The sequence below is a fragment of the Haliotis asinina genome, chromosome 8 (assembly GCF_037392515.1).
Source record: "Haliotis asinina isolate JCU_RB_2024 chromosome 8, JCU_Hal_asi_v2, whole genome shotgun sequence".
NCBI lineage: Eukaryota > Metazoa > Mollusca > Gastropoda > Lepetellida > Haliotidae > Haliotis > Haliotis asinina.
In genome coordinates this window covers 6,194,168-6,217,714 of record NC_090287.1, presented here as the reverse complement: position 1 = coordinate 6,217,714, position 23,547 = coordinate 6,194,168, and the positions used below count along the sequence as shown (strand labels likewise).

Here is a 23,547-nt window from a genome sequence, read left to right as displayed (position 1 = left end):
TAAGGCCTGGGATGTGTAGATACAGAAGGACGTTATTACCTGTGCATGGTATGCAAAGAGGATGCACTGCCACATCGGAAACAGCTGAAACAGGGAACACATTGAATATGAATATTCTACCATCATTAAAAACCTTTAGATATGAACAGAACATATTGCACAGAAGTTTGTAATACAAAGTTTCCCATTTCCTTTTCTAAGCATGTAGTCAGGAGATTTTATCCACTACATTCACTACAAGTTCGCAGGAACTATTTAGATACTATTCTGACTGGGTAATGGGGTTTCCAAAATATTGTAAATCTGGGAAATATCGAGGAAAGGATTTACCACATTACACCTCGATAACCTGCATCAAAATGTGAAAGTGAGTGAGTGAGTTAGTTTTACACCACAATCAGCAATATTCCAGCTTTATGGTTATCAAATGTGAAAGAAATGTTTGGCTCCTACACAGGAAAAAGACAAGCATGCATGCACACCCACATCCACATACATGAATGAACTTTAACAGGACCTACCTTGGCAAGGACACAAGAGTTACACTCCTGGAGGGCTTCCATGAGTCCCAGAAAGTGAAGGTTGACCATCTCCACCAGCTGCCACAACAATGTCACACACTATGTCATTATGTATGCATATGCACCTATATCTCCTTGAGAATACAGCAATACAGTAATTAACACTAGGCTGGTGGTAGTTGATGGCCATATGGTTGGCCTATCATGAACAGACAATGCTGTAAGCAATGCTTGTACTTGACACTAATGGCCAATTGAAAGTAATTGTTATATCCGTAGCTTATTACTCACAGAATCAAAACAAAATTGTCCTCTGAGGTCAAATCACATAAAGGACTCCACTGAAGTTCCTATTAAAATATTTAATGAAGCTCAACTATACACTCTTTATCAAACTTCTGGTTTGTGATTTCTTTATCTTAAAAAATTCCAAAATATCTGCAAGATATTATTATTTTAATATCAGAGTATGTTTTTTCTTCAAATGTCAAATTAATTTTAGTGTAAATATTATCTTCTTTCCGACTTGAACCAAAGAATTAAACAAGTCCCCCAAAGAACTGTGATGACAGAACAGATGAATACTGTCTCACGCTGCTGTTGACCTTTCTCAGCCACATCACTGAGACCAGGGTCAGAACAAGGTACACCAATAACTCAATCACAAGTATTCATCTACAACATCAGGGCATGATGACATCGCTAAGCATGCCACTGAGTTTTACTGCAACATCAATCTCATTGCCTGTTACAACACACCATGGGAGTGAGTGAGTGAGTGAGTGAGTTTAGTTTTACGTCGCACTTAGCAATATTCCAGCTATATGGCGACGGTCTGTAAATAATCGAGTCTGGACCAGACAATCCAGTGATCAACAACATGAGCATCGATCTGTGCAATGGGGAACCGATGACGTGTGTCAACCAAGTCAGCTAGTCTGACCACCCGATCCCATTAGTCGCCTCTTACGACAAGCTGAGTCGCCTTTTATGGCAAGCATGGGTTGCTGAAGGCCTATTCTACCCCGGGACCTTCACGGGTTAACACACCATGGGGCAGAGAGGGGCACCCAGTGTAATCCTTGTTGGAGAGAACTGGAAATGAATGGTAAGGACAGTTTTGTGTAAATCTACAATACCTACAAGAAAGATGAAATTAAAAAAAATACTGATAAACTAGGAAAGGCTACAGCATCTATCCCCTGAAATAGAATACAGACGATCCATGCCATGGAAGTGAAAACATGCTCCACAACAGATGGCTAAGATCTACAGAAATGTGAGAAAGCAAATCTCAATAAAACATAATAAAATAATGACAGCTCGGACATTTTATGGTAGCTTCATGTTTCACTACTGTCCTTTTAAAGCAAATTAGTATAAGTTTTTGTTAAAACTGGCATGATCTCCTTACAATATATGTCTCATGCAGACCAAAACTGTTAGTAGTCTCTAGGGGAATACCACAGACAGTAAGTCAACGAGTTGGGTCTAGTTATTCTCAGAACACAACTGAAGTTGAAGAGTCACTGTGCTATGGGAGGTAACCTGGCATCAACACAGGTCATAGACATTTACCACAATGATGAAACTGATCAGTACTTGCATGCACCAAAGATTCACATTGATCATAGTATCCTAGCACTCCCAAGGGTGATAACTCTGCAATTCTGAATTCCCAGTTTGATTGTCATAGGTTTAGCTTGATAGCAAAGAAGATAAGTAGCCCTATCCCAAATTATATACATTTGGACAATCCAGATCCACCAGAGAGGTAAACATCTATAACTTGAGCCATTATGTCAACTTTCCTCCCATAATCACTGTTGTTACAAAGTCACATACTTTTCCAGGTGATATTCAACCCAACTTATTCACTCCAACAAAGATGTGGAAGGTAAGGTAACATACAGTTCTTGTGAGAACAGACATTTGAGAGTTAGAAAATTGGTAACTCAGTAAAAAGATTATCAAGTTGACAAAATTGTTGAAAAAGATAAAATTGAGCGTGCAAATGCATGCATCAATTTGTGCAAATGTGTACAGGTCATGCTAAAGAAACTGATATGACTGAGGTGCTGGAACAATGGGGGTGTGATAACAGCAATATCAAACCTCTAGTGTCGGTTTATCCTTCAGTGTGTCATGGAGCACAAAGAAAAAGATTGTGCCTCACATTTAGCCATCCTCCCACAATTATACAAGGGCAGTCAGGAGGTTGGTGCATGGGACTGGGGAAATCATTGCAGTGACCTCATGCACTAGTCAAAAACCCAAGCCTAGCAACATTCTGCAGTACACATGGCTTATAATAGTTTCTACATTATCACCAAAGTCTAATGGCATACTGACACTGATAGTTTTTAGTAAAATATACTGACATAATAACAGAATAGTTTCTTGTAGATTCAAATATTTTTGCCACTAAACTGATATTGTCGAAATATTTTAAACAAATCCACACAGGTAAGTGTTCAGCTGATACATATTCCATACAGTACTATAAATATCAGAGCATAATGTGTCAGGCGTGTCGGCATACATGTCTGGTATGACACAGTATAATTGTATGGGGCCAATAATTTTCTTCAACTGTCTGAAAAGATATACATTTTACGCTGATCCAAAAACGTTCACTATCACAATATTAAAAGGACACTCTAATATACTTATACTGATGAAATACTTAAATTGTAGATTTAAACCATGTTTAAGTGTATCACCAGACAGTATATTATAACTTAGTCAATATGACCTTGACCTTTATACTGAAGCAGTAAATAGACATAGTTTTAAATATAAGATACAAGATGTATCTGCCAAATTAATCCAATAAATTAGTTCACTAACATGATAATTCCATCCTAATTTTCAAAAGAACTGATAACATCTATAAGGATATATAGATAAGTAAGTCAGTAAGTAAATCATATGGAATGATGTTACATTCTTCCTCTGTGACCTCTGCAATGGTTCCTCTGTGACCTATAAGAAGGCCATTACCATCCTTGCCCCTGCCACGACCAAAGCACCATCCTCCTGACCCAGCAAACCATCACCCCCTCTCACCGCCCTCTCACATGCTAACCAACATGCACACTCTATCCATCACAGACGGTTGTTTTAACCACTTTACCACTGTCACCCCAAATTTCAAAATATTAAAAATAAAAATATGTATTTTCCTCCAAATCTGTTATGAAATGGCTTAATTCTCTTTACTGGAATGACAAATTTTATAAAAAAATCAATTCAAAGACTTGTTACTACATAATGTTGTCATTTCAATCACCTACCCTAATCCTAAATTAAGCAGGGACTTCATTACTTATATTTGATGTTTTGAGCCCTTCCAATGTTAATGGAACAGCAAGAGAAATGCAAGTTTCAAAAAGATGAAATCTCATAAAAGTAAGTGTTCATGTTTATGTCTTCTATTTAAAAAATTGACAAAAAAACACAGTCGCCTTTCTTTTGCTATTCAGTATATCTAAATCATAACTAGCTCACATCTATGGCATCACATAATAAATAATGGAGTTTACATCAAGAACAACCTGAACAAATGTCAATACTTATGCAAATTATTTCTTAAGATAATAATCTTGGTAATAAGATGGTAAGAGCTGTTAAACATCTTATTGTCAGAGGGTAACGTTCAATCATGCCGAGCGTGCAGAAAGGGCACCATTCAGTATAGCCCTGAACCAACCAAGATGCAAGAAGCAAGATGCTGTCCACCAACTCTGCTTTAAATTTAGTAAAGTCCATAAGTTACTGTTCAGATCCGATGAAATAATACCAAGAAACATGGTCAGGCCAGTCGGTTCAAACTCTTTGAAATACAGTTTATTACATTTAATTATCATTCTCTTAAAAAACCTCTCTCTAAATTTCATCGTCAAGCTCTGCACAATGATGTCAAAAAAAAATATGAAAAGGGGAAGACAATGCTGCATAGTTCTGCGAGAGACCATCTCCATGGTAGCAGGCTACGAAGAACATAATGTCACCATTCTCTTGACATCACTCATTCAAAATCATGTGCACTTATACAATTCCCACATGATACTGAAGAGTGCTTGATTCTGAATGTTCAGATCAAATCCATTTGCTGCAGGTAGTTTGGTTTAAAACTAAATATCAGAGCTGCTAAATCTGGAGTGTAACCTGAAAATACTGTACATTTGTCTCCTAAATAAACACCTCCTTTTCTTAAAGATTGGGAACCTGAAGACCCACAGTGGTGTCACCTACCTCCTTGGAGTGAGACAGCAGCTGCAAGATGCCTGGTGTCACACGAGCCCAAAAGTCCATGATGTGGGCAGAGGCGGACTGGTACTGCTCGCTGTTCTGGGGGTGAAGGGCTGCTGCCGACTCACAGTACATCGTCCACAACTGGAACAGACACAAAGGAGTCAGATGGATACTACAGGCAATAATGTTGTTGAAATTACAATATCATCACATCTGTACCCAATGTCACAAGCAGGTAAACAGGTTCCTCATCTGTGTATTTGAGTGAGTGAATGTCGACTTGGAATCACAGTCCACAAGATCACATAAATTCACAAGTTTACACAGATTCCCAAACATTGGTTGACTGAGAGAGCAGTCATCTGATCTAAATTTCAAGGCTAATTTCTCTTAAACCCTTCAAATCGTTCATACATGCGTAAACATCATTCATATGTGTGTGAACAGTTTCAAGCCGATCATGTGAACTTATGCCGCAACTACTTTCCGGGTTTCCCCAGGATACTCTCTGTCCAGCATGACGTAACCAAAATAAAAATCATATGTATCCACACTCCTTTCAATTTCAACATGTCTCTTACTTGTTTTTGTATATAACTGGGCCAAATAATCCAAACAGTTTCAAGGATTGTGGCCTCAGTCGTGTATATTGCCCACACTCTCTATGAACAACAGTCATCCAGGTACTTGCAGACGCAAATGTTGAATCATGCAAATCATGTATTTATTTGGCCATAGGAATGAACCCAATAATAGCTCATACAATAGGTCCATTTCAAATGACAAAAAGCACAAACTGAGCAAAGTTTTGCTAAATCTGACTGACAACATGCTTGACAACAAATGCCCACCAGTGCAACCTAATTTCAAATTTCTGCTTCGTTTTCAAGGAACCCCAATGATATTGCTGCAAATGGCTCTGCCAGTTTTGGGACCGAACTTGTTTAAGTAACCCCAATTTTGGCAATGTCACTTCTTCACTCCCAAACAAATTTCCAATTGCTGAACATTGTTCCTTTTCACAATACTTTATTCTCTTGAGTTTGTGAGTTCATCTGTCAGTTTCCTGCCCCATTGTCAGTTTAACAACTGCTCATCAAATTTCACAATAAAAAGCACAAATAAATAGAATACGAGATCTGCTTCCTTTTTCCCACAACGCACAACTTTGAAATCAGTCAGTGTATTATTATGCAGTAAAACGAATCCGTCATAGTGTAAAGGTACAATGAGAATTTGCTAAAATGACACTATTTCTATTTGATAATTTTATTCATGTTATACTTATTAAAGCAGTTTCAGACCTAATGACAAATTTGTTTTCATATCTAAACGTATACTTTGAGAACTATGTATTCATGGGTTGAGACGTACAAAAAAATCGTCAAGTATAGAAACATCAATGCAATACGGTCTTGAACAGAACGGTAACATTTTACAGGTATTAAAACTCATCACTGTAAACAATAATCATATGGGTACGCAAATAAAAAGAATTGAGTGTCAGTTTGTGTGTTTGTGCTAAAAAATGTTAGCTGATGTGACCTTGTACTAGGGTTTGTTAGACTCAGTACAAGCAGTTTACTTAGACTGTGCCATGTGCTTACCTGGCACAGCATGATGGCATGGAAGAGTGATGACATGCGCTTACCTGGCACAGCATGATGGCATGGAAGAGTGATGACATGTGCTTACCTGGCACAGCATGATGGCATGGCAGAGTGTTGACATGCGCTTACCTGGCACAGCATGATGGCATGGAAGAGTGATGACATGTGCTTACCTGGCACAGCATGATGGCATGGAAGAGTGATGACATGTGCTTACCTGGCACAGCATGATGGCATGGAAGAGTGATGACATGTGCTTACCTGGTACAGCATGATGGCATGGAAGAGTGATGACATGCGCTTACCTGGTACAGCATGATGGCATGGAAGAGTGATGACATGCGCTTACCTGGTACAGCATGATGGCATGGAAGAGTGATGACATGCGCTTACCTGGCACAGGATGAAGACATGGAAGAGTGATGACATGCGCTTACCTGGTACAGCATGATGGCATGGAAGAGCATTGACATGTGCTTACCTGGTACAGCATGAAGGCATGGAAGAGCGTTGACATGCGCTTACCTGGCACAGCATGATGGCATGGAAGAGCGTTGACATGTGCTTACCTGGTACAGCATGAAGGCATGGAAGAGCGTTGACATGCGCTTACCTGGCACAGCATGATGGCATGGAAGAGCGTTGACATGTGCTTACCTTACACAGCATGATGGCATGGGAAGAGTGATGACATGTGCTTACCTGGCACAGGATGAAGGCATGGAAGAGTGATGACATGCGCTTACCTGGTACAGCATGATGGCATGGAAGAGCATTGACATGTGCTTACCTGGTACAGCATGATGGCATGGAAGAGTGATGACATGTGCTTACCTGGCACAGCATGATGGCATGGGAAGAGTGATGACATGTGCTTACCTGGCACAGCATGAAGGCATGGAAGAGCATTGACATGTGCTTACCTGGCACAGCATGATGGCATGGAAGAGTGTTGACATGTACTTACCTGGCACAGCATGATGGCATGGAAGAGTGATGACATGTGCTTACCTGGCACAGCATGATGGCATGGAAGAGTGATGACATGTGCTTACCTGGCACAGGATGAAGGCATGGAAGAGTGATGACATGTGTTTACCTGGCACAGCATGATGGCATGGAAGAGTGATGACATGTGCTTACCTGGCACAGGATGAAGGCATGGAAGAGTGATGACATGCGCTTACCTGGCACAGCATGATGGCATGGCAGAGTGATGACATGCGCTTACCTGGCACAGGATGAAGGCATGGAAGAGTGATGACATGCACTTACCTGGCACAGGATGAAGGCATGGAAGAGTGATGACATGTGCAGTACGGTGTCCTGGAAGAAAATACACCTTATAGTACATCCATCCTCATCAAGTACCCCAGAATAACTACACATTATCTTCAAACATACCATCAAATTTCCTATAATGACCTCAACAAGTGCTGACTATAAGGCCCACCTAATATTGGAGCCTTGCCCAACTCAACCTGGAGGTGGACAATTTTTGCTTTCATACAAGCTACAAGCATGACCAGGGCCCCAATCCTCAAAGCAATCATAACTCTAAGACAATTGTAAGTCCCATACTTTAACACACAGATCTGCAACAGTGGTAGCACTATGGTTGCTTTGAGGAACAAGGCACAGGTGGGGAAAGACCATGGATCACAATCAGACTGGACATTCAAATTTGTAACCACCTTGAACATGAGGTAATAACACGAATAACAGAATCTTAGGAAGCTGTCCCGGGTTTTCTTTTCCATTATCATGAAAACTGTTCATGATTCCTACATAACATATTACAGGAAAATATCTAAATAACTCAGGTTAAAGATTTTATAAAGGCAACAATGATGTCTGCCACCACACTCAGCTATCTGTATAACAGCAGCCTGTAATTAATTAAGTCTGGACCAGACAACCCAGTGATAGAAGCTGTGAGCAACTTTCCATACTGTTGATGTATGAGAACAAGATAACTGCTCAGTGAGTCTGACTCTGATCTATTTGGTCACCTAACAAAGCAGCATTGGTTGATGGGTGCCAATTCTAGCCCAAAATGAAGGGGAAAAAGACACATAGCACACATGATGGTTCCAAAGTGAAGTGACTTTGTTTGTAATATGCCTCTGTTTAACATGCAGTACATGGGCACCCAGTAGGAGATATGCAATGTGACTGATAACCTTCAGACGGCCCTGAGGTAGTTTGGGTTGTGAACACCCGGGGAGTTGAGAACGAACATTGAGTACACACTGGCTCACAGACCAAGGTAATAACAGTGCTTGGAACTTTACAGAGTGAATTAAAAATAACTGTTATTTAATTAACATGAGCAGTCCTCACCTTGGACTGTTCAGCAAAGCCTGTGACAATGACGAGGACATGCTCTGAGATGTGGCACCCTGCCTCTAGTGGCACCGGAAGACAGGATATAGGAGCAGCGCCCTCGGTGACAGCCGTGTGAGTCAGTGAGCCAATCAGAAGCCAGGACAGAAGCCGAATGTGTCCGATGCAGTCAATAAACTCCTTTGGTCTAAATGATGAAAATGAGACTTGACATTACAGGCAAGAAATGCAAAACTCACCAATCTGACAAAACTGATATAAATTGATCCCAAAGAATCTTATTCAAAATGTAAATGCAATTCAATTGAAGAACAATCTTCATATTTCCCAATCTGGGTTTGGATTTATATGGAATTTTCTATGCAATAAAGTAGTTCCATTTTCATTTGCTTTCAAGTACAACTACGTTACACCTTGAATTATCAACACATTATTCAACATATCTCATAACTGTGTATTACAGCTAAACACTGGCAGACGGGTTTGTTTCTTTGTCGTCTAACACCACATTAAACAATATTCCAGCTGTAAAATGGTTTTCTGAAAATAATATGCTGGACCAGACAATCAAGTGATTGACCTCAGGAGCATTAACTGATGCAATAATGACACAGTCAACTATCAACCAGGATCTGTGAGCACCCAATCCCATTATTAGCTTCACAGACAAGCAGGTGTAGTTCTTACCCTTGCTGCATGGCGGAAGGAGGATGGTACAGCCAAGGCAAGTAACGTGAGATGGCACGGTTGTCACGGCCATTGCCTCGAGTGATCTCCAGCGCTACGTACTGGGCCATTCCTGACTTCAGTTGACTGCCAAGAGTGTCTTCATTCAGGCTGTTGGCTGCCCCACCTTTCATTATACTCTGAAAGTGTAAAAATAGTCTTTTAAGAGATTCAAAACTTGTTGAAATGAGAGGTTGGACGTTTAGTCAGCAATATTCAAGATAGGTCAACCAAACTTTTCTGCATGCAATGGCTCATGAATACAACCATCTGACCCAGGACTAAGACACCCCATCACCAAGATCAGACACTGCTCCCTTGGGATCCACATTAACTCAAGCATGGGTTAATCCTCAAGTTTGTTTATCACAAAACATGATTATCTTGATTCTTAATTAACAGATATAGTCACCTTGACTTTTGTGAGTGTGTGTAGATCAGTGATGAACTCCATGGCATCATTAAGGTGCTGCCGCATACACTCGGCTGCACATGTGCTGACCAGAGACTGGGACTGGTAGTTGTACAACATGGCTGCATCATCCACGGAGTGAGACAAGCAGATCGTGCCCCCAGTGTCCAGGACCAGAAACTGTCACACAAGTAGACAGGAGTCATCAGAAGATGTTTGAATTGTTTCCATGGAAGTCATGAAAAATATAAATGCTATATATCTGTAAACAGTAAAAGGCACCACTTCAAGATCTGTCTCATACATCTGCAAAGATCTGTTGAAAGATACGAAAACGAAGCTCATCCCTCCATTTTGAGACTAAGTCCAAAACGTTTCCATGGAAACTGGGAAATTGATAAATCACAAAAACCTGTAAATAGCAAAAGGCACCACTTTGGGGTCTGCTATACATATCTACCAAGTTTTCAAGAAAAATATTGAACGGTTTTGAGTTCTGCTACAGAAATGAAACCCATCCCGCCATTTTGAGACTAAGTCCAAAACGTTTTTATGGAAACCGAGAAAATAATAATAAATCACAGAAACCTGTAAAGAGCAAGAGGCACCACTTTGGGATCTGCTATACATATCTAACAACTTTTGCTGACAGATATTAGTTTTTGAGATGTGCCATGGAAACGAAACACACCTCTCACTTTTGAGACAAAGTCTGAAACGTTTCCATGGAAACCAAGAAAATAATAAATCACAAAAACCTGTAAATACCAAAAGCCACAACTTCAGGTTCTGATTGATATATCTACCAAGTTTTGCAGAAAAATATATAACGTTTTTTTTCAGTTCTCCAGAAACAAACTCCCCCCACCATTAGACTAACACCAAAATGTTCCATGGAAAAAGTAAATAAAAATAAAAATGCCAAAAATTTGTATATAGCAAAAGGCACAACCATAGTTCCAGATTATTATTTCTATCAAGTTTGGTCTAAAAATATTGAACGGTTTCTGAGTTGGGCTACCAAAACAAAATGATTACGGACGGATGGACGTACGGACAGACGAGGCGCTAATAATAAAAATGACAAGCAAACTCTTTAACCGCTACCAGACCACCTCAGACATAAACCAATTATAGTTTGACCCCTGATATCTGCAATAACAAGACTAAAGAGTAGGAAAGACATGGCACATAAACAGAAAGTTTCACCCATCAGTATTCCTGTTGCAATCATATGTTACCTGCACAAGAAGCAAGGCATTCTCGTCCGGCAGACTGGTCTTGAACTTGAGGGCTTGGACCAACTCATATATCACTGTACGAGTCAGGATCAACTTGTCTCGCTCCTAACACAAATTGAAAGACAGTTCTAATAACAGGATTAAGTAGTGCTGATTCTTTAACAAAATCCTCATAATCAGAGATACAACTGTCACTCACTTAATGCTCATGAAATCTTCAAGGAATGAGGTTCCTTGTTTTGTTTTTTGTCTGTTTGTTACACTGCAAATCCAATCTAGCACTGATTACTACTGAGGACCAGACAAACCAGTGATTGACCTCATAAGCAATGATCCATGCCTTTATAGTGTAATGAACAAACCAAGTCACAAAGTGAACTCTGACAAAAACCTAAGGCTATGACTATTGTAACCCTGAATCCCCCCTTAAGACTGACACGATACTCACCCTGGAAAAGGCCCTGTTGCACATGTAGCACACATCCAACAGCTGCTGCAGCTTGAAAGGACAGTTCTGGATGGCAAAGCTCAGAAGCTTTGAGAATGGCTCCAATATACCCTGAAAAGAATTACCGTGAACTCTTTCAGCAAAAGACAAGGCTCTGTCACTCACCTGCTTGGTGTGGAACACTTCAAACATCGACAACAACATCATGATGACAGCTTCATTATAATTGTGGAGAGTTGCAAATGGCTAAACTGAGTAAATATAGCATCAAGTAAATTGATGCTTCCATCAAACCTACCCTGACATTACCCCCTTGCCACTTACCTCACATTACAGACACTCCACGCCCCCTTGCCACCTACCCTGACATTACAGACACTCGGCACCCCCTTGCCACCTACCCTGACATTACAGATGCTGGGTATCTTTAGCAGGGAGATGATGGTCTTCAGCAGCCCCGACATGTCACATGGGTTGGGCAGGACTGTCAACAGACGTCTGAAGAAGATGTCGAACTGGGTGAGGATGTTGGTCCACATAGGCGTTGAGCTCTCCAGGGTGATGCAGTTCATGTAGGTGCAGATGTTGCCCAGCAACAGCATGATGTTCTCCTGGGGCAAATTCTTCCTCTCATTCAGGCCCTTCAGAAATATAGAGTGGTCACTGTAGCACTGGGGTCACCACGCTTTAAAGAGTTTGACTCTGGCAACCCACTTACAGAAGAAGCTAGGCATCACACCTTGCCCAAATACACCAAGATCTTAGACTAAAAGTCACAGATCTAATAAAATGTACAATGCAAAGTTAAGGGCTCCACATTTGAACAGAAGCATTTTCACCTTCATTCTCTTTGTCTTGTTATTGAATCAGAATGAGAGAGTTGGATCTTCCTCTAAAGTCAGACCTATTTGCCCTTTACTTGCCATTCTAGTAGTAATCTGTATCAGTGAGTGAGTGTGAAGTGATACATGAACCTTGGTGAAACATGAACCTCAGTGGAATAAAACCTTGGTGAAACATTAACCTCAGTGGAATATGAACCTTGGTGAAACATGAACCTCAGTGGAACATGAACCTCAAAGGAACATGAACCTTGGTGAAATATTAACCTACCTCCAGGAGGTACTGCAGAGGGGCGTGGGAGGTCAGGTCATTGAAGTCCACCAAGGCAGCAGCCATTGTCTTTAGGAAGTGGGGATCTGCAGAAGCAGACAGCATACACTTACAACAATGTATACACACTGACAGCAATGAAGAGTATACGGGCTCTGATGGCTGATAACACCTGAACAATTTCAGTAAGTAGCACATCAAGTAAAACCTGTTTTGAAAGATCATGTGCACTCATAAGAAATATACCTATACTCTTGGAACAGCTAACAGACAGGCAAGCATCAGACATGTCCCATGGGCAGGGTTTAACTGTAATGCTAGACATTTTGAGGGATACTTGAACATGCACTTTTCAAATCCATGCTGATCTTTTAAGATGTACATATATAAACAAACATCAAATCCTTAAAACAGATATAAATTTACACTGAAAGATGTACAAAATAAGACAATTTAGAGCGGTGTCGGGTATTACCGAACAGCTAACACCACATCCAGCCCAATTCCTACCCTGTTTCATCACACATAACAATAATTTATACACACATCGAACCTCTCAATGTGCATCATATTCACGTGTGAAGATGTGTTGATCCCGCCTAGTAAACCTGTTTCAGGCAAACATTTGACGCGATCTAACTATCAGTTTTTGCAGTCTTGTCAGCTCTGCTGAACAGTGACGTCGGGCTATTCCGAACAATGACGTAGGGCTATTCCGAACAGTCGTCATGCTTTTCCGAACACTCGTGTTGATCTATTCCGGGCTATTGTCGGGCTGACGACCTCTGTGATAAGTGTTTATGCTCAAGTGCAGTCATTTTGGTCATATTGCATATGCTGAAATCCATATTTTGTATTTTATATTTTATTTATATTGTATAATTTAGTCCGTACCAGTATAAAGCTGGAATAGTGTTGAACATAAAAAAAAACCACCAATAATTGAAACGTGCACTTAGGTCCTCCGCGAATTTATTTTCACTCGACACTATGAGTAAAAGGAATTCATGTAGATTTGCTTGCAATTTCAGGAAGAGTTTGTTCCGAATAAACTTAATTATACTGTAATCTTAGAAAGAATGAAAGACGACCTACTGTGTATAGTGGTGTGGTCTTATCTTAATCGGGGAGTCTATATAGAGATTGTTGTAGATTGTCACAGTCTTAATATTCAAAAGTGTCTTCACTCAATATACTGATATGCCAGGTACACGTCCTATAACGGTATAGTGTAATAGTGTTACTATAACCCATATATTACACATGTATTAGAGCATACATGTCATTGTAATCAAGGTCAGATATGTTACTGTTTGATGTGTTATATCAACATCCAGTTAATGATGATGATTCTCCACTAAGCATGCAGGTAAAACACGTCACACATGTACCTTTCAAATACTGCCATGAACGCATAACATGACATATTTTTGCCAGTATATGTGCGCAATTTATGCATATGAGCATGCGTCAAACACACTTCTCATGGCACAAAAGGTACTTGTCGGGTGTCAGGTGCTGAGCAACTACATACCAGATAAAATGTCTTTAATACGTGTGTACAGCAGAGGGGTTTTCTTGTTCTCTCTGGAACAAAGTTATCATGAACGATTCTTCACATGACAGTGCCATGTACAACTTTGAAAGACACTGGATATAGCCACCACAACCAAAGTTCGGCCACGACGCTGGGGATTATGAGGACTTGGGTTCATCAGTTATTACAAATACAAAAATCCTTTCAGTATTGATCTAAACCACCTGACTGAAAATTTCTTGATTGGCAATGATCACTACACTATAGTAAAACGTGAAAAATACAGGTATGTGAAAGAGCAATTTGAATGAACTACAAACTATAAATCAGACTATATCGAGTCTGCTGATAAAGTATGGTCAGTTAAGCTAGGTAAACAGGTAGCATGTTAACAAAAAAGCACATCTGATTCAACTTACGTATAATTTAACGATGTCAGTTAAATGATTTGATAAACAGTAGGCCCAAACACAGCAGAAATATTCCTTCATTTTTGTTCAAAACGCAGCAAGCAGTCACAATTCGAAACATCAGCAGAAAAAAACCTCGAAAGGAAAGTCCTTTAAATAGAGTGTTGAATTAACTTTTAGCATTTTTAGCATATGGGCATTAATTCATACAGCGTCAGTGACATTATTTCACGTCTAAATACAAAAAAAACATCAACAAAATAAAAAAGTAGAAAAAAATAATTTACACGAAATAAATAGATGATTAACGTGTATGCACTTTGTGATATGTGGACGTATTTTCTTGGAGACACAATTCACGTATTTCAACAGGGACAAGGGTGAAAGTAATTAAATGACATGCAAGGTGCCCGTCACTCACAGACTAAGCGAAACCACTCTCAACAAAGTCGTGAAATTAACTGCCCTTGATGTTCCTATTAGGTCACGGTCGAATATCTCAAACGTTTATCGACATGCCTCAACAAACATGTTCCACATGTAAAAGTAAGTTGTTCCAGGAACTAATGTTTGGAGTTAATGTCTGATTTGGCTTGGGAGAACACAATAGCTTGTACAGTAAAACCGATTCTTCTATCAAACAATCATTGTGTTTTTTTCAGCAGGGTACGTTTCCCAAGTTAACGATTTATATACAAGACAAGTTAAATTCTAACACCTACCAGAGACTGGAAACTCGCATAAAGATCGTGTTTTGTGTTTGTCTTGACACTTTATAAACCAGATGAAGTAATTAATGCTGTTTGTTTTAGTATCAACAAATAAGGGACAAAAAAGGCCATGGGCATAAAGTAGAGTAAGGAAAATTGCTGAGGTCAATGGCGCTTGTTCAGTAAAGGACGACAGGTCTGCACAATGATGAGTTACTGTTGATCGGACGGTACAGTCCATATATGGCTAACAAAGCTTTTTATTATGGTTTGGAATTGCATAATGCACTTAAACAGACATGTTGCTATATTCAGAATGGGGTATCCCAGTACTGACAAGGACTGTTTGGCTTAGCCACATCATCAACGATATACACACAAGGTTTAAGGATGTGATTCCAGTGGCTTGTCTTTTCATCAGTTTTGCAACTCAGCATCTTTTGAAATATATTTAAAGAGCAGACAGTTGTTTTTCCGGTAGAGGATGTTTCCATTTCTATGCATGCACATGAAAAATACTGTAGCGATCGGTAAATTGAGTATACAATATGGATGTGGAATTTTGTTTGGTAATACCCGACACCGCTCTATTCCAAATGGGGATAAGAACTATGCCTAATTTCAGGATTGATGCTAAGTCTTTCTAGATTGAGTTCAATTCCCTTTTCCATTCAACTTTTAGGGTCTGAGATACAACTAAGGCAAAACAGTACAAGCACTTCACTGTATCAGCAGAATTCAAGAAGAAACATTTGATTTATGATAATATTGTGCAATATTAGTGATAAAAATATCTTCCCTAATCATTTCACTGATGTGAAAATCTCCACTAGCTGGTATGTAGTCCCTATGTAATATGAAAAAAAGGCTGGACAAATCAGGAAATCAGGGCCAAACTGAAATGGAAAGTCTCCAGTTTGTTTAAACAGACATGATGAAATTATCACCTTCCAAGTTACTTGTGAACAGCATGGGAAAGATTCCATTTGGTGCCAGCTGATGCAGGACACATCGCAGGAACTGCCTCGCAATGCTCACACAGTTGCCAGGCATCATCACGCTACTGTGGACAGACACATACGACAGCTTTCAGACAAAGTATTAACCCATTGCCTTAATGTCAGAGCCGTAAATTCATCATCTGTTTAGAGAAATCACAACTGGAAGTGTAAGCTTCTTAAATTCTGTGATTGGAAAGTTTCGTTCCACACATCATGCACTAACATATGCCATCAGCCTTACCTTTCTGCCTGCCAGGAATACTGACTGCCTGATGCAATACTGAAAAAACAAGACACTCATGTTGAAAACCACTGAACACCATCACCTACAGCGACACAGAGTAAAACAGCATCACCATATTTTCAAAGAAGCTTTCATGGTCAAGTCCTTCTCCAAACACACCTCATGAAATTCGAACCCAGAAAAAAGATTCCTGTGTCCATTTTGTTAAAACATCATGAAAGTGAATGCTAACTGTATTAGTGTACTAAAATAGCCACGACTATCAAACATATACTGAAATACAACCGTGTGGTATTCTAAACATTACAGGTAATAAACTCTCAAACATGTTTAAAAAGTACTGACTGATAAAAACATAACAAAAAGGACTATTCTTAAACATAATTGGGAACATTTTGAGACAGTTCAGATATGCAGCAGAAATACCACATCACACTGATCATGGAAAGAAAAGACCTTTTCAAATCACACGTGGCAGTATTAGAGAAATGTCAGCTGAGACTAATGTCTTTGGATCTTGACAGTAGAGTGCCCCTCTAAGCGAGGAGGTACGAACAACCCTCACCTTGAGACACTCTGCAACATCTCCAGCAACATCGGCATTGCCAGTGCTGGTTCACGGTGAATGAAGGTTGCAAGGACAGTGGTGCACAAGCCGATGGTGTCATCATCGTACTGCTCCAGCACAGCCCCACACTCAGCACACCTCTCCACCATCACATTCTCCCCATAGCGTGAGGCCGTCTGCTTCTTGGCAGCTTGACTCTTTGCCAGGAGCTCAGCCTTGCGAGCCTTACGTCTGAAATTAGTAACAAGCTACAATGGTTAGTCACAGGGCTCAGATGGGGTAACTCGACCTTGACAGTTACACTGTAGACCATCAGGTTCAATGCTCAGGACTCTCATCTGCAGGAGCTTAAAGATGCTGTGTTACTGCAATGAGAATGCTCATTTGAAACATTATCATGATAATATCACAGCACCTCCAACTGGAAAAGCCCAAAGTGACAAAGATCTTAACACTTTGGTGAAAACAAGCACCAAACACTGGCATAGTAGAAACAAACCTAAATTACACCACTGTTAACAAATTTTAAAAGATTTACCAAGCAGTGTCCCATACCCTGAATGACGAGTAGTGATGCCCACAGCTTCTTCAGTTACTGTCCCATTCTCACTCAGCTCTGGGAACTTCTTCTGCAGCTCCACAGTGGTGAACCCTGTCCTCCTGGCCTTCCTCTGCCTGAAGTTGGGCTTCAGAACGTTGCTCCTACGACTTTCTGTGCTCTCATCTAGCAGCAAAGATAAATAGTTGCTGTCACCACCATCTTACAAGATGCTCACTCCACTTTGGAAACTATCCCTTTGTATTATTTGAAAGCAAAAGGTGTGGATCTCAATGATGAGCTCCATTACATCAATTTGATACAGATTAGAAAGGTCAGTGTGATCCTTGCCACAGCACACCAAAATACATTCCAGAATGGTACACATCACTACCCTGTGTGGTGCTCACATGAATAGGAAAATACTTGGCCCCAATTCACACAGCATTTGAAGAAATATGACTCATAGTAATGATATAGTTTGCAATAGGCTCCCAATGCTTCATTGGTCAGCTGAATGAGTTAGTGGGATATCAATGATCTACCATAGCATGGTATCACTCCATGAGCATGCACACACATAAACTGTCTTCACCTCACTTTAACAGATTACCTTTGCCATCCTCCTGTGGGCCGTCCCCTCCAGAGTCAGTTCCAACTTGATGCTTCTCCGACTCACAATCTGACGTTTGGGTCTTCTCACTCTCCTCTGTGCTCTCAATCTCACTCTGGACATCTCGACTGATCTCCGACACTGTTCCCGCATCACGTGATCCCTCAGTGGTGCTGCTGCTGGCTGCCCCAGACATGCTAATACTTGGCCGCTGCGCCTCACTCTGAGACGCTGCAAACTCTTTCAGCTGCTGCGCCATCTTCTTCTCCACTGCGGAGGCATATGCTGGTGACCCCTGCTGACTGGGCTCAGCCTGGATCTTGCTGTGGTCAGACTTCTGTGGAACAAGAGATGTAGTGTTATGAGAATTCAATTCGGATTAACTCAACTAAGCTTCTTGAATATTTTAAAACTTGGTTTTAAAGATGATAACACAGTTTCGGCAATCCAATGGCTAGCTCAGATTATTTGTTCATTTGCTAGTCATTTAATGCCACACACAGAAATGTTTCTGCTATGCCATAGCTGATTGTGAATTATTGATTCAGAACTAGAAAATCCACAACCTGACAGTCTATGCAATAAACCCTCTTATCAGGGTACCATAACATCCAATTGACGTCCAAAGTTTCAGCATTGTCTTTCCAACAAAATGAATCATATATCACTAGAAGGTGTATGGGATTATATAAGCGGAATGCTCATGAAAATTATAATATGTATTTACCACAAGACAACAATCTACAAAATGTCTGCTGACATGGTCAGTACAGTAATTCAATGTGCGACTGGTTCAGTTGTGATGTGAGTCAATTTAATATAAGCTGAACTTTTTTGTATTTATATCAATGTAGTCTTTCCTGATCTCATGTAACTATATGGCAACCGCCCCTGTATGTTGTGTCAAACAGCAAAATCTCCTACCTCATCATCGGCTGAATCTGGTTCTGAATATTCAACAAGTCGTCGTGGTTGTCTGAACTTGGTGACTTTCCTCACACCATCCTTCTTAGCTCCTGGCAGGGTCGGTGTGCACTCGGCATCGGACAACATCCCCTCGCTACTCTCAGCACCATCTGTATGCCCCTTGAGGTACTTGACAACACTGGCCCCAGGTGGGGAACGGACATGGACAGTGGCCTTGTCTTCCTGCACAGACTTGGAGCTCGAGGGACTCTGGGGAGGAGTGTCTGTTTCCTGGATGTTCTCAAGGTCACTGATGGACATCTTGCTCAGATCTGTGGACAGGCAGTTAATTAGAATGCAGAGACAAATAATCTAGTCGTTATTGGAGGCCAATAATATTTTGCTTGTGTGCTGTTCAATGGTGCACTCTGCAATATTTTAGAAGTCTGTAAAAAATAGTATCTGGGTGTGTTTGTCACCCATTTTGTTCCCACAATGTAGGGGTGACGTGGGGTGTTCACCAGTTTTGCATTTGTAATAAATATGTTTTGAACACCCCACCCCTCCACATCCCCCCATGCCATTATTTATGAACAGTCCCTTAGTACAAACGACCTGAATTCCTGTACCTATACATTGCAGTATTTGTTGTAGAAGCAGTATTATCAGTTTCTCACCAACCTGGTACATGAGGACAACTCACAGAGATCCATAGTAAAGTAGGACAGATCCAGCCATCACAGCCCTATGATCACTGCATGGAACAAGTTACTGGCATAAGACTCACCCTTGTTGCGGTGTATAGTGGGCGAGGGAGGGGGGAAGCCATCCTCAGTGATCTTGCAGCGGTGGTGCTGGGCCTGGGTGGTGTTGATGACAAGCTGCACCAGGGTCTGGATGATGGCCGACACGGGCGATGTGCTGATGTGATACTGCAGGAAACAAAATCTGAATCATGCACCTCTGAAGCGGGTAAATATTCAGAAAGACACTGAAATATCACTCCTTCTGAATCAAGATATGCTTGGTTGTATCCTTGTTTGTACTAAAGTTGATATATGGCAGGATGTGAAACCAAAAGAACCAAGAGACATACAGGAACTAAATATAGAAATGAAGTAAATAGGTTATGTGAACTGCCAAGGAGGCCCATCTCTTTTATACAGTGTAATCAGCAGAAACTTACAAGCCTACAAGCACCACCTAGCTACAGTATGACAACAGGGCACAAGTAGGACAATGTTCATAAAGTAAGACTTACAAGAACTTAAACTTGGGTCAACCTCATACCTGTACTTTATGCAGCAAATTCTGTCAATGACCCTCAAATTGGACCACCTACCTTGTACAAATTTTCCCACCAGGGCCATGTAACATGACACACTAACCTTATACAATATCACCAGCAGTGCCCTGAGCCAAGAGAGGCGTGTATGGGGCTCCAGGTACCACAGGGTGTAGTTGGGGGGCTGGTAGTCGGAGGCATAGCGCTGGGGGGAGGGGCAGTACTGCAGCAGTAGCAAGGTGATCGGGAGGATGGTGTTGCCCAACTTGAAGTTCCGGTCAAGTACCTGGAACACAACAACAGTAATTAATAACTGAAGCAACATTATAAATAACATATATAAGATCATCAGTTGCAAAAGTCAGATCCTTCCACTTGAAAAGACAGATGACTTGTAGACAAGTCACATCAGATGAGCGAAACAGTGACAGAATAATTAAAGAGCTACCAGAAATGATGAACTGTCAATCCCAAAAGAATAAAAGTGAAGATCAAACCCTTTTGATGAACTTTCCACATTAATTCACCATGACAGATCATCCATAATTCCAAGTCACTATTCTTTATACTATCACTGGTTTCTTTTATGAGAAAGTGGAATTTACCCAGTGTGCCTCATGTTCTAACAACTAGAACAAACTAGCCAGTCAGAAAGAAGCAGAAACAATAATGACAGTGAGCTGTACAGGCAGGAACTGCAACAGTATCCAAGCACCAGACAGGGTGCTATCGCAGAATCAGTCCAGCTTTATGCACTTTGAACATCATGTATTTTGAAACCAAGTGCCAATGAACAAGAGCAAATTTTCCTGAACTTACAAAGGGGACACCACTCAAGAAAGCATTGAACACTGCTGAAGACCTGAAAAAGAGATACAATAGATATCAGCCATAATGACAATAGGTAAGGTTAATACACCACATAAAAAGCAGGTTTCTTGACATATATAAATGGTATCCATCTGGTTAAGTTACAGATACATATGGTAGGAACTACTTTCAGTGTTCACAAGCAACCAAACATTGCTTTGTATATGAGAGATCAATTCAGATTGACCTTTGATGGTCCAGACAAATTATAGGTATAATTCTTATCACTATCCAGTTCAAAATCTAAGATTTCTCACATCAGTGACAGTGTTTGGCATAGGCCTTGCTTAAGCTTCAGCATGGGCAACATTGAAAGCATAAGTTTCACAAGTATTTTTAACAAAAACACTATGAGGAAAGTGTCTCTGCACACATTCCTGAAGAACTTGCAATGGTTAAAGCACTGATTGTGATAGATGAGAACATCTTTTTCTAACTACCATATGTAAGAATGACATTATATGGTAAAGAGCTTTTCATATGGAGTCAATATGGAGCATAAAGAATAATATGAATTACCCCTTGACAAATGAACATATAATGTTTATGCCTGATATAAACTACACACAATGTAACCACTGTATGTAAATAGCAGTTGTAAGTGGAAACAGTCTGTAAGGCAATACGCAGGCTATATTCAGAGTTACCTAAGCTTGTACGGTGGTACACTGAAGGACTTCTCGGTCTGGTTGTATCCCAGAAGCACATTCAAGTGTCGCAAGACAACATTCTGAAACACGTAACCATGGTAACAATCACGTCAGTATTGAGTCATATAACGAAAACCTCATGCCATGCTCCTGGCAAACCAATCAACATCAATGATTTCTGGAATGTTCTGTGAAACTATTAGTTTTGGTCAATTTCAGCGTGTTCTTTAGAATCCGAATTTTGATTGTTAATCATGAATCAGGAGAGAATTTAGTTAGCTGTGTGTAGTTGTCTCCCTCTTGGATGCCAGGATCCTTGATGTTTGCAGACAACAAAATGTTGGATTCTAGCACTGACAGCCACCCATTTGCAAGGCCAAACCATTTGTCCACACTCACTCACTCACTCACTCACTCACACCAGTCTCCACTGCCTACCTGAGCTTTGACATCTTCACTGGCATCATCCACTTCCTCCTTCACCATAAACTGCAACGCAACATGACCAATATAGTGTCAATATCAACATTTGCTTCAATAGCACCCAATACCAACAGGTGCCCAATACACATATGTAATTCAATGTAACATGCAGTTCAGTACCAACATGTGCCGATAAACACATGTAATTTAATATCGACATGTGGACAATACCAACAAGTGCTTCAATACCAACTGGTGATCCAATACCAACAGGTGCCCAAGACCAACATGTAATTCAATACCTACATGTGCCTTACTATTTTATCGTCAGGCCCACAGGAAGTCGCCTGCTACTAACGCATTTGGACAATGGAGCACCTGACATGTGACATCACTAGTACATCCATTATCAGCCCTGTTTGATTCATACACATCACATCAACCTCAGTTAAAGAGTGACTGCATTCACATCTCAAAGCTATTTGTGTCTATGTGAGAAGAGAATGGAACAGAAACAAACATCAGTGTAATTACAGTGCTGATAACCTTATGGGTGTATCCTAATTATCATCACTGGTCATGTCATACCAAATACATTAAACCCTATTTTACCATAACCTGTGCTCCACAATAACATGTTTATGGGGTAAAAGTAATTAGCATGTTCAGAGTCAGTATAGTGTCAGTGGAGTATGGTATCACACGGGGGTAACTCTAAAAAACACAGACACACACAAAATTCAACCCTATACAAGCTATATGCTGAGCATCACTACCTTCATTAGGAGCGCCACGAGCTGGTACACAGTGTCGGTCCACCCCACAAGTATAGTGTCTGAGTGGGGTATGCATCTCACAGTAACTCTATAAAAACACAGACACACACAAAATACAACCTTATACAATGTATATGCTGAGCAGCACTACCTTCATCAGGAGCGCCACGAGCTGGTACACAGTGTCTCGGTCCACCCCATCCAAGTCCATGGCTCGCTGTAGCAGGGCTGCAAAGTTACTCTCCTCGTCTGTGAACTCCCGCAACTGGCCGCCTGTAGGGGGCAATGTTCTACATGGGATCAAACAGCTTATGCTAGGTGGTGAACAGGCAATAACCATTC

At 40.6% G+C, this 23,547-nt stretch overlaps 1 protein-coding gene across 3 annotated transcripts in view; it reads right to left on the bottom strand.

Moving 5' to 3' along the window:
• The window catches only part of LOC137294014 (protein unc-79 homolog), a 49,926-nt gene that overhangs the window by 4,082 nt on the left and 22,297 nt on the right, over positions 1–23,547 (bottom strand). For 2 of the 3 annotated variants that reach the window (XM_067824931.1, XM_067824933.1), the window contains exons 26-49: positions 23,357–23,478; positions 22,445–22,495; positions 22,004–22,086; positions 21,306–21,348; positions 20,590–20,772; positions 19,989–20,133; positions 19,220–19,533; positions 18,296–18,632; positions 17,700–17,868; positions 17,142–17,375; positions 16,574–16,612; positions 16,279–16,394; positions 12,675–12,760; positions 11,963–12,202; positions 11,562–11,672; positions 11,114–11,218; positions 9,873–10,052; positions 9,422–9,600; positions 8,732–8,921; positions 7,664–7,714; positions 4,779–4,919; positions 2,637–2,654; positions 522–599; positions 40–84 (exon numbers count right to left, since the gene is read on the bottom strand). In XM_067824931.1, the coding sequence (XP_067681032.1) occupies positions 40–84; positions 522–599; positions 2,637–2,654; positions 4,779–4,919; positions 7,664–7,714; positions 8,732–8,921; positions 9,422–9,600; positions 9,873–10,052; positions 11,114–11,218; positions 11,562–11,672; positions 11,963–12,202; positions 12,675–12,760; positions 16,279–16,394; positions 16,574–16,612; positions 17,142–17,375; positions 17,700–17,868; positions 18,296–18,632; positions 19,220–19,533; positions 19,989–20,133; positions 20,590–20,772; positions 21,306–21,348; positions 22,004–22,086; positions 22,445–22,495; positions 23,357–23,478 (3,260 nt within the window). The remainder of the gene's footprint in view (positions 1–39; positions 85–521; positions 600–2,636; positions 2,655–4,778; positions 4,920–7,663; positions 7,715–8,731; positions 8,922–9,421; positions 9,601–9,872; positions 10,053–11,113; positions 11,219–11,561; positions 11,673–11,962; positions 12,203–12,674; positions 12,761–16,278; positions 16,395–16,573; positions 16,613–17,141; positions 17,376–17,699; positions 17,869–18,295; positions 18,633–19,219; positions 19,534–19,988; positions 20,134–20,589; positions 20,773–21,305; positions 21,349–22,003; positions 22,087–22,444; positions 22,496–23,356; positions 23,479–23,547) is intronic. The other variant, XM_067824932.1, reaches the window with a different exon arrangement.